General features: G+C 28.9%; 1 protein-coding gene across 1 annotated transcript; it reads right to left on the bottom strand.

The window, feature by feature from the left end:
* Positions 1-8,346: 8,346 nt before the first annotated feature.
* On the bottom strand, positions 8,347-10,544 carry LOC108564302 (probable ATP-dependent RNA helicase DDX56). Its single transcript, XM_017923300.1, has 7 exons — positions 10,383-10,544; positions 9,830-10,314; positions 9,134-9,767; positions 8,983-9,080; positions 8,787-8,928; positions 8,492-8,731; positions 8,347-8,431 (listed from the first exon to the last, which is right to left on the bottom strand). Exons 1-7 carry the CDS (start codon positions 10,446-10,448, stop codon positions 8,378-8,380), a joined length of 1,719 nt encoding a protein of 572 aa, XP_017778789.1. The 5' UTR covers positions 10,449-10,544; the 3' UTR covers positions 8,347-8,377.
* Positions 10,545-15,004: the final 4,460 nt, after the last annotated feature.

Below are 15,004 nucleotides of genomic sequence, written 5' to 3'. Positions count from 1 at the left end.
CAGTTCAATAATATAATTACAATTTTGTTACAATTATTGTGCACACAAAAAAACACGGTTGATCAACCACTTGGTCGTTTACCAGTTAAAAGAAAACCTTCTAACTACTTTGTATACAACTAGTAACACAAGAAAACAATATTTTTCTGAAAAATATTTTCATTTTGCTTTATTTATTTATATAAAGTATTATGTTATTAAAGGTTTTAGTTTCTTAATTAGCTGTAGATGAGAGTATTTTTGCATATTACGTTATAAATCAACCGTCTCTAATAATCTAACATGGTTGTTAGCCAATTAGTAAACAACTTTATGCATTGTTATTTAATGATCAATCACCTTGGATAGTTCAATAATATAATTACAATTTTGTTACAATTATTGTGCACAAAAAAACACGTTGATCAAGCACTTGGTTGTTTGCCAGTTAAATGAAAACCTTCTAACTACTTTGGATACAACTAGTAACATAAGAAGGAACTATTTTTCTCAAAAATATTTTCATTTTGCTTTATTTATTTATATAAAATATTATTTTATTAAAGATTTTAATTTCTTAATTAGCTGTACTTGACGCTATTTTTACATATTACGTTATAAATCAACCATCTCTAATAATCTAGTCAACTTCATGGTTGTTAGACAATTAGAAGAAAACCTTATGCATTTTTAATCAGACAGTTCAATAATATAATTACAATTATTGTGCACACAAAAAACAAGCTTAATCAACCAATTGGCCGTTTGCCAGTTAAAAGAAAACCTTCTAACTACTTTGGATACAACTAGTAACACAAGAAGAAAATCTTTTTTTCTCAAAAATATTTTCATTTTGTTTTATTTACTTATATAAAATATTATTTTATTAAAGATTTGAGTTTCTTAATTAGCTGTAGATGACGGTATTTTTACATATTACGTTATAAATCAACCGTCTCTAATAATCTAGTCAACTTCATGGTTGTTAGACAATTAGAAGAAAACCTTATGCATTTTTAATCAGACAGTTCAATAATATAATTACAATTATTGTGAACACAAAAAACAAGCTTAATCAACCAATTGGCCGTTTGCCAGTTAAAAGAAAACCTTCTAACTACTCTAGATACAACTAATAATACTAAAAAAAACTATTTTTCTCAAAAATATTTTCATTTTGCTTTATTTATTTATATAAAATATTATTTTATTAAAGATTTGAGTTTCTTAATTAGCTGTAGATGACGGTATTTTTACATATTACGTTATTAATCAACCATCTCGAATAATCTAGTCAACTTTATGGTTGTTAGCCAATTAGTAGACAACTTTATGCATTGTTAATTAATGATCAATCACCTTGGACAGTTCAATAATATAATTACAATTTTGTTACAATTGTTGTGCACACAAAAAACACGGTTGATCAACCACTTGGTTGTTTGCCAGTTAAAAAAAAACCTTCTAACTATTTTGGATACAACTAATAATACTAAAAAAAACTATTTTTCTCACAAATATTTAGTTTCTTAATTATTTAATTATTTATTAACACGTCAAAGAAGGCGCAAATCAAAGTTTGCCTGCTGCGAGAAAATTTTTCGTGGACGCCTATGGACTGAGTGAAAAGTCAAATATCTTAAGTCAATTACAAACTTAAACTTTTCTTATAAATTTTAATCAGTTTATAACAATTGTGAGAAATGTGTGGTGTAATTTATTTTGTAAAGTATTCATAATTTATGTAATAATATCACATATTATTCTAAATTGCTTCAATATGTATTGGCGTTTAAGCTTTGTAAATAAAATAAAATAATTAAGGTTATAAAATCAGTGACGTGCATAGCGACAAAATTATGATTCATAATTTATGACCCACCGGTGGGTCATGTCGTCATCAACGTGCCTTAATTACTTTATGTAATTATAATTAGTGAAATGTGAAATATTATTTTGGGCAAAAAAAAATTGGGTTGATTAACTTTAGTGGTTAATTTATAAATATTAAAAAAAAAACAGTATTAATTTATTTAAAACATGATTTTATTAAATGAAAATAGTTCATTGATAACGTACAGATGGCGTCACTTTCTATAGAACAAATACCTGCGGCATTTCTCAGAAAAAAAGAAGACATGATTACACCGGTAGCGGTTGTATTGTCACTTTTTTTTCCTTTTAACTCATGAATATTTTTTTTTTTGAGAATTTTGAATTATTTGGCGACAGGCAATTTCATGAGAAAACTACGACAACTTTCTTGAAATTGGCAATTTTCTTAGAAAATATTTTATAAAATGTAATAAATTTAAGAAAAAGAGTATAAAAATCATATTTTATATTAAAAAATGTAATTTTTTATAAACAATACAAAGTTTTTTAGTGTTATTATTGTATTTATATTATTTAGAAGGTTTTCTACTAATTGGCTAACTACAAAACGTTGAACAATCGTGATTTTACATTTTTTCTAATTATAACAAAATTATTATTATATAACCGAATTTTCTTTGGTGGTTGATCAATAAAAAAGCATAAGGTTTCTTCCCAATTGGCTAACAACAACGAGAAGTTGATTAATCATGATTTTTGTGTAAAAAAGAATATTTCACATTTTCTCTAATTATAATAAAATTACATTTATATAACCGAATTTTCTTTGGTGGTTTCCTGAGGTTTCTTCCCAAGTGGCTAACAACCATGAGAAGTTGACTAATTGTGATTTTTGTGTAAAAAATAACATGTTTACTAATTATAACAAAATTACAATTATATAACTGAATTTTCTTTGGTAGTTGATCATTAAAAAAGCATAAGGTTTCTTCCCAATTGGCTAACAACCACAAGAAGTTGATTAATCGTGATTTTTGTGTAAAGAATAACATTTTACAATTTTACTAATTATAACAAAATTATAATTATATAACCGAATTTTGTTTGGTGGTTGATCATTAAAAAAAGCATAAGGTTTCTTTCCAACTGGCTAACAACCACGAGAAGTTGACTAGTCGTGATTTTTGTATAAAATATAATATTATACATTTTTACTAATTATAACAAAATTACAATTATTTAACCGAATTTTCTTTGGTGATTGATCATTAAAAAAAAATAAGGTTTCTTCCCAACTGGCTAACAACCACGAGAAGTTGACTAGTCGTGATTTTTGTGTAAATAATAATATTTTACATTTCTATTAATTATAACAAAATTACAATTATATAACCAAATTTTCTTTGGTGGTTGATCATTGAAAAAAGCATAAGGTTTCTTTCCAACTGGCTAACAACCACGAGAAATTGACTAGTCGTGATTTTTGTGTAAAAAATAATATTTTACATTTTTACTAATTATATCAAAATTACAATTATATAACCGAATTTTCTTAGGTAGTTGATCATTAAAAAGAGCATAAAGTTTCCTCCCAACTGGCTAACAATCACGGGAAGTTGACTAGTTGTGATTTTTGTGTAAAAAATAACATGTTTACTAATTATATCAAAACTACAATTATGTAACTGTATTTTCTTTGGTTGATCATTAAAAAAGCATAAGGTTTTTTACCAATTGGCTAACAACCACGAGAAGTTGACTAGTTGTGATTTTTGTGTATAAAACAATATTTTACATTTTTACTAATTATAACAAAATTACAATTATATAACCTAATTTTCTTTGATAGTTGATCATTAAAATAGCTTATGGTTTCTTCCCAATTGGCTAACAACCACAAAGTTGACTAGTCGTGATTTTTGTGTAAAAAATAATATTTTACTTGGTAAATGAATAGAAAGTAAAATATTTAAAACAACTATATTTTTAAGTCAAATAGACAAATATTTCCTTCTGAATCCGATAAAATAAACTTTTTAGAAGCAATAAAGAAAGTATTTTGTTATTATTGACAATATTTATTGATATAATTAAACAAAAACAACAAAAATTACATACTTATATAACTGTGACATAAAACCATGTAAGTGCAGTGAAACCTCGCTTAACGAATTTAATCAGTTTCAAAACTTCCGGATTTTTACTCGTATAGTGAAACATATTCAAAAATACACATAATATGTAAACAAGTTTTGAAAATGATGTAGAATGCGCGCAATCCGGGACTTCTCTTCTCATCGTCACTCTTTATGCGAAGCGTCGCTCGTTAAGCGAGTTCATTTTGCTCGTTATGCAAGGTTCCACTGTATATTACTTAACACAATTAATTATAAAGTGCAAACAATAAGAAAATCGACAGAATAAAGATGCGCGGCTTCAAAGAAATATATTAAGGTTTTGATTTCTCCTAAAATTACCTGTTGGCAAATAAATTAAAATTCTACAAAAAAAAAAAGTGAAATATTCATGAGTTAAATGGAAAAAAAAGGAAATCTAAAAAATGACCCAAAAATATTGCTGCAATAAACTTCTCCTTTACTATGCAAAGGGTATGGAAAGATCGTAAATCCTGTAACGATCTTTCCATTTTTTTTCGAGAAAAATGTAATCGCCCCAGATGGCTTGTCCAAAAATATTAGCGCCATCTTTAGTTTACTGACGAACTAAAATTTTCAACAATTTTTTTCAAAAAAAAAATAATATTTTTCTAATTAATGCAATGTTCAAAATGTAATTATATTAAATTCAAACACCTTAAATTTATTAAAATAATAATATTGATTGCAACAAATTACAATTACATAATAACAAAAATTAAAATAAACAGCTCCAAAGTCAAAGCAACTTTAATATTAACTAAATAATCATTTTAAGTAGAAATTATATTATACTAAATTTATAAAAAAATTATATTTTATCAAAATAACAACAGAAATAATCAAAATTGTTCAATATTTACATCAGAATAAAGGCTTTTATTGCGAATCTTTTGATGTAACAATTGTTTGGTAAATAATAATGAACAATTTTTCTTGTGTTTAACGATATATAGGTATCCTCTGATTTAGGAACTCTCGAACTTACGAACAAAATTCTAAAAGCTCTAACAAGGAGATACAAATTAACTGTCCAAACAAAAATTGATAATTTCTTTAATAAAATATAATATTTTTGGAAGATCTGTACTATTTGTTTTCCTGCATTTGTTTCTTTTTTCGTTTATTATTGAATAATTGTGATGTCTACATTGAAAAGTATTTGTAAGTAAGTATTTGTTTATTTACATCTATTTTTTTCAAATTTATGCAATCAATAAATACGAAATTTAACATATATATAAAAGTAAAAACAATGATAAAGTGTGTATTCACATTTTAATTAATTACTAAATAACTACATATACCAACTACATCTACGGATATTCAAATTAAAGAAAAATGTATGTCATTTCCTATGAGCCTACTGCGATGTGTATAGTATTTTCCATTTTGTTGTAATAAACTATAAAAATTTAAGAAAAAATAAATAAATCGATAATAACATTCTCATAAAAATGTTTTCTGTATCTTTGATACAATGATATTAAATTATTCAATTTACAAATTTATTAACAAATTAATATTTATAATAATTAATTAATTATATTTGTAGAATGTTTTTACAATAATTTTATTATGATAATTATTATCAGCGTATAAACAAATAATCAACAGTTACAAAAGGCTATTGACCATAGATTTTTCCACCTATAATTTTATATTTTTTATGATTTTATTCATTATGCAAAAAAAAACTACATTTAATTTCAATTAGGTTTATATGAAATAATTATAAATAAAATAATATGTACAAAACGTTATAACATGTTTGAACAATTACAAGGCAGTACAGTAGAAACAGTACAGTTTTTTCGTGGAAATAATTATGAATTCTAGGAAAAAAAAACTGGCAATGAAAACGAAAATATTCGGATTATGAAAATCATTTCGGGAGTGAATAATCCCTTTTATTATGGTTATAGGTGCCATAAAATTGCTGATCCTTGTAAAATGCACCTTGTTTGGTGTTTGGTGGTGTGTTTGGTAAATATGAATATTATTTCTTTTCTTTTTTTTTCATGGAAAATTGGTGAAATTTTAGCGAAATTGCCCCCCCATAGTAATATAATATCAAAGATTATTGTACAGGATATTTAATTTATCGAGACTAGCAATTTATTTATATAATAAGATACATTCAACGACTTCAATTAGGTTGCGTTCAATGTTTGAAATTTCAAAACAATCTAAGTTTTAATAAAAAATATATTTAAAAAATTGTATACAAAATCAAGTGAAGTCTCTTTATTTCTATTTTATTTAATCCAGCATTAAATAGTCAGGGATATTGATGAAACTAATTATTGTACTATGCGAGGTTTTGTTGTAGTTTATTGCAACAATTATGATTTGTTTACAAATATACTTAACTATAAATATTGTAATAAACGATGTGATTTTGTAGAAACATCTAAACACAAATTAAAAGTGGAGCGTTACCGCAAAAACGTAGTAGGCGCGCGCCTAGGACCTCTTAAATTAGGATTACGCAAATCGAAAAAAAAAGTTATGATTTTCTTAGTAGTGTTAATATGGAGCCTCCAAATCAGGTTGCGCCTAGGACCTCACTAAGTCATCATTCGATAGAAAGTTGCGTAAAGGTGGCACGCAACTTTTTCTGAAACAAAATGTACGTAATGTTTGTTACGTAACAGCGAATAGACGAACTCAATTGAAAGCTGAATACATCATCTTTCCAACGAGCCATTTGACATCTTCGTGCTGTTATCAAGTCGCCTACTACGAGCTGTAGAAATTGGAAAATAGGTGAATAGGATTTTCTTAAAAAAACGCTGTTTTGATGAGTTATCACATTAATTCTTAATTGCACGAAAATTTCGTAACTGTCGTTGTGTTTCATGATTTTGTAAGATGGGCGCCACTCTTGCACAACTTCTTATGAAACAAAATTTACGTAATTTTCGTTACTTAATAGACGATTTTTTTCATAATTTCTCGACAACTCCTTAAGATAATTAGATACATTTACATACATCTTTGTAGTTTCATCGAGTCGCCTGTTATAAGCTGAAGAACATTTTTTTCTAGTTTTTTATTCAGTTTTTACAGTTTTTTGTGAATTTCTCGACAACCCCTAAAGATAATTACATCATCGACCACTCAATTGAAAGCTGAATATCTTGCCTTTCCAACAAGCCTAGATACATGTAGAAATTGTAAAAATAAGACATACTTAACGTTTTCTACTTAACAAAGAATCGACGGTTTTCTCGTTTTTTTTTTTCAGTGATTTCAGTTTTTCGTGAATTTCTCGACAACCCCTAAAGATAATTACATCATCGACAAATCGTATGAAAGCTGAATATCACAACTTTCCAACGCGCCTACATACATCTTTGTAGTTTCATCAAGTCGCCTGTTGTAAGCTGAAGAACATTTTTGTCTCGTTTTTTATTCAGTTTTTACAGTTTTTCGTGATTTTCTTGACAACACCTTAAGATAATTACATCATCGATCAATCGTATGAAAGCTGAATACCTCACCGTTCCAACGAGCCTTTCGGCATCTTCGTGCTGTTATCAAGTCGCCTACTACGAGCTGTAAAAATTGGAAAATAGGAGAATAGGATTTTCTTAAAAAGCGCTTTTATCACGTTCATTCTTAATTACTCGAAAATTTCGTAACTTTCGTTGCGTTTCATGATTTTGTAAGATGGGCGCTACCCTTACGCAACTTCTTATAAAGCAAAATTTACGTAAATATCGTTACGTAATAAACGATTTTTTTTTCAGTATTTCGTGAATTTCTCGACAACCCCTTAAGATAATTACATCATTGACCACTCAATTCAAAGCTGAATACCTCACCTTACCAACTAATTTCACATTAATACCATTATTTAGATAGTTATGCAAAATCAGAACATAAATGCATACCCCTCACGCAAATGGTGGAGGCGCCGGGATGAAGAAAAGATGTTCAAAGGATATCCAACAAAATATGTATTTGTGTTTTATATTAAATATATAAAAATGTTATATTTAATAAATTATTAGTTATTATTTAGTATAGTATGGTATTTATATATTTAGTACATTTAGAATTTGTAGCTGAAGCTGTGGTTATACTAATTTTGTACAGCAGTGTTTTGTTGGTTGCCTACTTTTGTTTAAATCTTTAATTACTTGATTTACACGGTTCTCAATTTATACGGTTTTGTTTTACAGTAAAAATATAAATCTTGAAAATATGCTATTCCTCCTTTTACACGGTACTTTATTAAAGATAATCGTTTTTCTCAAAAAGGTATCTACCGTGTAAAACGAGGAACAGGTGTATTTTCATTGATTACTAATTAAAAAAATGGTGAATATTAATTAATAAAGAAAGACGTAAATGCATAAACAAATATTTAATTTTATTTTTCATATAATTTTAAAACATCAATTTTTAAACTTCTTTTGAAATGTAGTTTCCAACGGATTCGAACGTTTCTTCTGAAAATAATAAAGAAAACTTAGCAAAATGTTACAACAACCGACGCTGAAGCTACTTACATCATTCATATTAGATTTAACGTATTTCTGCTTCTTTTCCTCCTTGTTAATTTTCTCGGCCTGCTTCCAAATACCTGATTTAGTACCGGCCTTACTCTGTTCATCGATCAAATGCCTCAACGTAGTAGGCACGATGTAATCAGGCATGCATCCCAAATTCTGCTTAATCTTCTTAGGTTGTCTCGTGGTACTTTGACTCTCCAGCACTTCCAAATCAATAGGATTTGCTTCAAAATACATCTACAATCATTGTAATTAATATTTACCTAAAATTACTGTTTGGATTTTCTTATACCTTCAATTTCTTTGATTGAATGATTTCCTTTTTAATTTCATTCATACGCGCTTCTTTAATAACGTTCTTTGTTACAGCGTTCCACGCATCTTGGGCTCTGTACTGAAGAGAAGCCACGTCATCCATCTTAAACTCATACTTCCTATAAATAAAATCAATTAAATTTATGATAAATATTAACAAGTTTCGGTATTACTTGAATGAATTCGTCGTGTTTTGAAGTTTATTGATGTGATCTTCAATTTCCTCGAATATTTTCTTCTGACGTTTATTAATGAACGATAAAACTGTGCCCTAAAAATAACCAATTAATAAAAACCCTTTAAAGCTACATTTAGTAAACTTACAGTATTTGTTCCTCTCGCGGTTCTTCCCGCTCGATGAATATAAGAGTCGATTTCTGAGGGTAGTTCAAAGTTGATCACATTAGAAACACATTGGAAATCAATGCCTCTGGCCACTCCACTCTCCTTGTCTTTAGCCCTTCTGTTACGTTTCTTCTTTTTCTTCTCCTCCTTTTCTTCCCCATCCTGCGCAATCTCTTCCTCCTCTTTTTTGATAAACGTCAGGTCTTCAGTGAGACTCCTTTCATCAGAGGCAATTATAGTATCGTAAACTCCATTATTGAAGTCCTCAACTGCTTTACAACGAACAGCTGCTGGTAATTCCGAATTCAGCACACAAGCCTTAACAGCAAATTGATGCAAGAAGAGTTTCAACTTGTAACATTTATCAACTGAATTCACAAACACTATAGACTTTCCATTGATTAAATGCAATTTATACAAGGAACTCAAGATTGTGGCTTTCTCCAATTCTTCAGCTGCAATATAATAGTGAGCCAACTGTGAATTTGGTGGAATATCCGCTTCATGCAACTTCAATATCACTGGATTATGCAAGACTAATTTCTTTAAATCTTTCACATCTTGACTCAAAGTGGCTGAAGCTAAAATTGCCTGATAAAATTGTGGCAAATATCTGAAACAATTTATAATTATTATAACATAAAACTGAATCTACTAATTGTTTTTTTAACTCACTTAATTAGCTCTTCAATATCGTTTTGATAACCGAACGAAAACACCAAATCAGCTTCATCAATAACCACATATTGGATTGTGCTTAAAGTGATTGTTTCAGCTGTTAAATGTTTCAATAGTTTTGATGGTGTCGATACTATGATTTCTGGTTTGTTTGTTAATAGAGGTTTCTGAATAGCTATTTCTACGTCTGGGGAAATATCTATACATTTAACTACTTGACTGCATTTTCTCGTCAGCTGTCCGATGACAGTCATAGTCTGTTTGCAGAGCTCTCTCGATGGGCATAATATAATTGCTATGCTCTCTGTCTCGATGGCAGTCTTTTTGTGTGTTAAAACTTTCTGTATTACTGGTATCAGAAAGGAGGCTGTCTTTCCTTGTCCTGTTCTTGCTTTAATGAGTAAATCTTTGCCCTCCAATGCCATGGGTATGGCAGTCTCTTGGATCACAGTGGGCTTTTCCCATCCCAACATAGCAATCGCCTGAAACAAACGCGCATTAAAAACATGCTTAGAATATAACCTCAAAATGAGTAAATAAACAAATATACCTTTAAAATCCTATCGTCCAATTCCATATCGTGGAAATATACTTGCTTCTCGTCAACTTCTTCCATTTTCACGTTTATGTTCTTACTATTACTTAAGAATTAAATCAATTAACTAAAAATCAAAGAATACTTCTTTCCAACAGTTTTAAAACTGTCAATACATGCAACACATGTGTACTGACATCCATGTTTACAAAAGCGACATCTAAGAATATTTCTTCCAAGTTTCAAAGTACTTTCAAAAATTTTAAATTTTAATTTATTTAGTATATAAATATGTGTCTATTATTATGAAGAGACGAAATCCATGAAGATGAAAATTTATTATATTTGAATTATTTGATATTCCTGGATGTTGTCTAAATCAGTGATTTTCAAGGGGTTGTCGAGAAACTCACGGGGTTTTCTAATTATTAAAGAAAATCCTTTTTTTCCAAATTCTCCAGCTCTTAGCAGCCGACTCCGCGACAGCACGAAGATACCAATAGGCTCGTTGGATAGGTGAGATATTCATCTTTCAATTGTGTACTCAATCATGTAATTATTTTAAGGGGTTGTCGGGAAATTTACGGGGTTTTCTAGTTATTAAAAAAAATCCATTTTTTCCAATTTCTCCAGCTCTTAGCAACCGACTCCGCGACAGCACAAAGATACCAATAGGCTCGTTGGATAGGTGATATATTCATCTTTCAATTGTGTACTCGATCATGTAATTATCTTAAGGGGTTGTGGGGATATTCATGGGATTTTCGAGTTATTAAAGAATATCCTTTTTTTCCAATTTCTCCTGCTCTTATCAGCCGACTTCGCAACAGCACGAAAATGCCAATAGGCATGGAAAGGTTGTATTTTTCTCTTTAATTTGAAGGTTTAATGAGTGGTAATCGATTTATTTAAGAAAGTAAAGGTATTGCAGCAAATTGAAAAAAATATTTAAATAAATGGTTATATTAATATATATTTGAAACTTTTAGTTCACTATTACAAAAAATAATCCTTTCGCTTCCATTTGTTATAAAATAAATTAGTTTTGGTCAATTAATAAAAAAGTTATTAAGCTTTAATCAGCTAGCGATTCAAGAAACAGTCTTCAACCGCACATACGTATGCCTGCAGCTAATTATTTCCTGCAATTTCCGACAAATGTCGCTGCTTGTCTTAATTAAAATGCTCATAACTCGAAATCTAATTACTATTTTAATTATTAGACTATAGTGATAACATTACATTTTTTCTAGCACTATTTTCACATGTTTATTTTTATTTCAATTAGTACGTTTTTAAGTTAGTGGATTTTGTTTAGCGTCAAAATGCCTGAACTACAACCTTGATGAAATATTGCTAACAGATGGCACCAGCTGTCACAAAAATGGAATATTTATTTTGCGCCTGCAACCAAACATACATATGCACTTTCATGAACAAATAATAAAACAAGGTCTTAGATAATGGCCTGTATTTTTGTAAACATGAGCTCCCAGAAGAATGTTATACATGGATGTTGTTCTTGAACATACGTAAATTAAAATTAGCGTAAATATTAGTTTGTAGCTGCAATGATGTCTTCATAATTGATTAACAAACTTTGATATATCACAAATGAGTTGGGAAAATAACGTCTTCGAAAATGGCCTGTATTTTCGTATACACCAACTCTTGGAAGAAATTTGAACATTAATGTTGATCTTAAATTTACAGAGATTAAAATTAGTGTAAATACAGGCTTTTAGCTACCATAGTTTGGTCACAATTAATCATCAAACTTTAGTAATAGACAGTTTTTTCAGCATTCAAAGTTTTTACTATTTGCAAATGAAAACTACTAGTAAAGAATGCTTTCCACTTTCTGGGGAACTTAAGGTCGTCAACTACTTACTTTATGATTATTGCAATTACTGTATTCTTATATGAAGATTCTTTAGATTTTAAGAATTGTCCCTACTTAGCTGAAGTTTCTGTTGAATGTTTGTCTTAAGACAAATAACTTTAGTGATCGATGGTTATTGACCTGTTCCACTAGTAACCGAAGTAAAATGTGAAGTTCAGAGAAAGGTTTTCCATGCAAGGAAATAGAAGAAGGAAACAATGTAGCATGTTGTTCATTAACTTTTCATTCATTCAAAATTTCAAATTACAACCAATCAAAAACGACCGACTCTAGGAGCTCAGATACCTCCTCGCTACCCATAGTCTCCTAGTACAAATCGAAATTTTCTGGTATTTTCGAGAATCTAGGGGGGGAGACTTGCGTTTTGATTTGCGAAAACCGCCAACTCATTAAAGCTTAATAACTTTCTTATTAATTAACCGAAACTAATGTATTTTATAGCAAACGAAAGCGAAAGAATCATTCTTTAAAACAGTAAATTAAATTTTTCTAATATATCTGAATATAACCATTTATTTAACTATTTTTTCAATTTGCTGCAACACCTTTACGTTTTTTTTAAATTAATCGATTACCACTTGCGATAATTAAACAATCGAATACGCAAATTAAAAAGAAAACTACAACCTTTCCAATGATCTAACTGCCGGCATTGTGGTTTGGTCAGTACATCTACTATAAGTTATCAAAATCAAGCATTCTAATTTCATTCTCAATCCAAATAAATAACATATCACCTAATGAAAAATCTATTATTTAGCATCTGATTTCCTCAAATTGTATAATTGATGCAATAGTAATAACGATGCACTTTGAATTTCTGCTATAATCAATCATTGTAGTAAATATATTATGAGAATGAGAATCCAAAATTAATTTAGATGAAATATAGGGTTGCCTACAATGCAACAACAGATTTTCAATTGTTTTAGATTGAAATGAAGTGAACAATTATAAATGTCTTGCTATCATTAATATAAAAATAAAATAGCAATAAAAATATATCTTCTTCAATCAATTCACTGTAGTTAACAAATTCGTACATTTTTTTGGAGAAATTAACGTAATTGTTTCAATTCTTATTCATTCTTTGTATTGAATTAACGTGACATAAAGAATTTCAGAAAACTTTGATTTAGTAGGCGCTGAATTATGAGTGATCTGTCACAAAAGTTTCAATAAGTTTGCAGAGATATAGTTTCCAACGTTAGAATTGTTTTGGGTAAGTGTATTATTTATAATAACATAGAAATATTAATATTATAGATAAAAACACAACTATTTATGGACTTGTTTATATTAAATTGTTTGAGATTAACAAACAAATCTTTTCAATTCATTTTATAAAAATTTTGTAGGCAAAATTTTTATGAACCGCTAAAAGAAGCTAATTTCTACTTTCTTAATGATTAATTAATATGAAGAAAATGTTTCTAAATTGCAGTATTTCTAATGACAAAATTTGTCACTATATACAAATACAATTTAGTAAAGAAAACAGTAGAATGTTTCCGGTGGTAATCGCAAGCCCGACAACCGAAATCCCGACTGTATCGAAATCCCGCCGTTCGAAATCCCGACTGTATCGAAATCCCGACATCCATAATCCCAACTATATCAAAATCCCGACTATATCGAAAATGTCTACAATAACATTTTTAAATTATTCCGGAGCGTAGTTATTAATAATAAATAATAACAATTAATAATCAAATTGTATTTGAGATTTCATAATGTTAAGGTTTATTATGAATAATTCAACAAAATCAAATTAATTAATAATAATTTATTAAGGTGACTACGCACCGAAATAATTTAAACATATTATTGTAAACATTTTCGATATAGTCGGGATTTTGATACAGTTGGGATTTTTATATAATCGGGATTATGGTTATCGAGATTCTGATATAGTCCGGATTATCGTTGTCAAGATTTTGATATAGTCGGAATTTCGAACGTCGGGATTTTCGGTTGTCGGTCTTACGATATAGACCCGAATGTTTCCTATGTTGCATATAGTAAAACAAAGTATTTGTCTATTGTTTTCCAATGAAAGAGATGCTTGTTTAGTTAATGTTAAGATTTAATAACAAATAATTGAAATACTCAAATAAGTAAATATTAATTAATTGTTTTTTTAAAGAAGTATTTTATTAAGCGTTGAATTTTGAATAAATTTATATGCATATGTACTGAATTTAATATACATTCAATTAATAGTAAATTGAGTAACACAGTAAAAGGGTTTCTTAGGTTGCCTATAGTAAAACAAAGAGTTTTCGCTTGTTTTATTTTTTTAAACGGAAGGGATTAATGTGTAATTAATGTTTAAAATGAATATGCTTGAAATGTATTTGATGGACAAAGTATTTATAAATTTTGATTTTTTTTCTAGTCGCTGAATTACCAATGGTTTTCCATGAATAATTGTCGCAGCGGAAATGTTAAATTATCCGGAAATACGTGAATAATTTGCAGCAAATTTCGCACTTGTCCGAGAGGACGTAATTGCTTCTGGTAAATTAAACCCGAAAACTCGCCGAATCATTCCATTGAAGCGGTAAGCAAAAGTTAAATTAAGCATTATGAGTTATTAATACCTAACGTAATAAGGTGGACGGTCGGGATTTTTGTTTTAGGGAAGGTTAATGGTTGCGGATAGTTTTTCGTCCTACTCGGTTTTTGGGGGCGGCGGCGGCAGCGGTGGAAAAGGATTTACGGCCGCATGGCA

This window comes from Nicrophorus vespilloides, unplaced genomic scaffold (assembly GCF_001412225.1).
Source record: "Nicrophorus vespilloides isolate i.1.1-1 unplaced genomic scaffold, Nicve_v1.0, whole genome shotgun sequence".
Lineage (NCBI taxonomy): Eukaryota > Metazoa > Arthropoda > Insecta > Coleoptera > Silphidae > Nicrophorus > Nicrophorus vespilloides.
The sequence above is the reverse complement of the archived record's forward strand: the minus strand, read 5'-3'. Positions and strand labels throughout refer to the sequence as shown.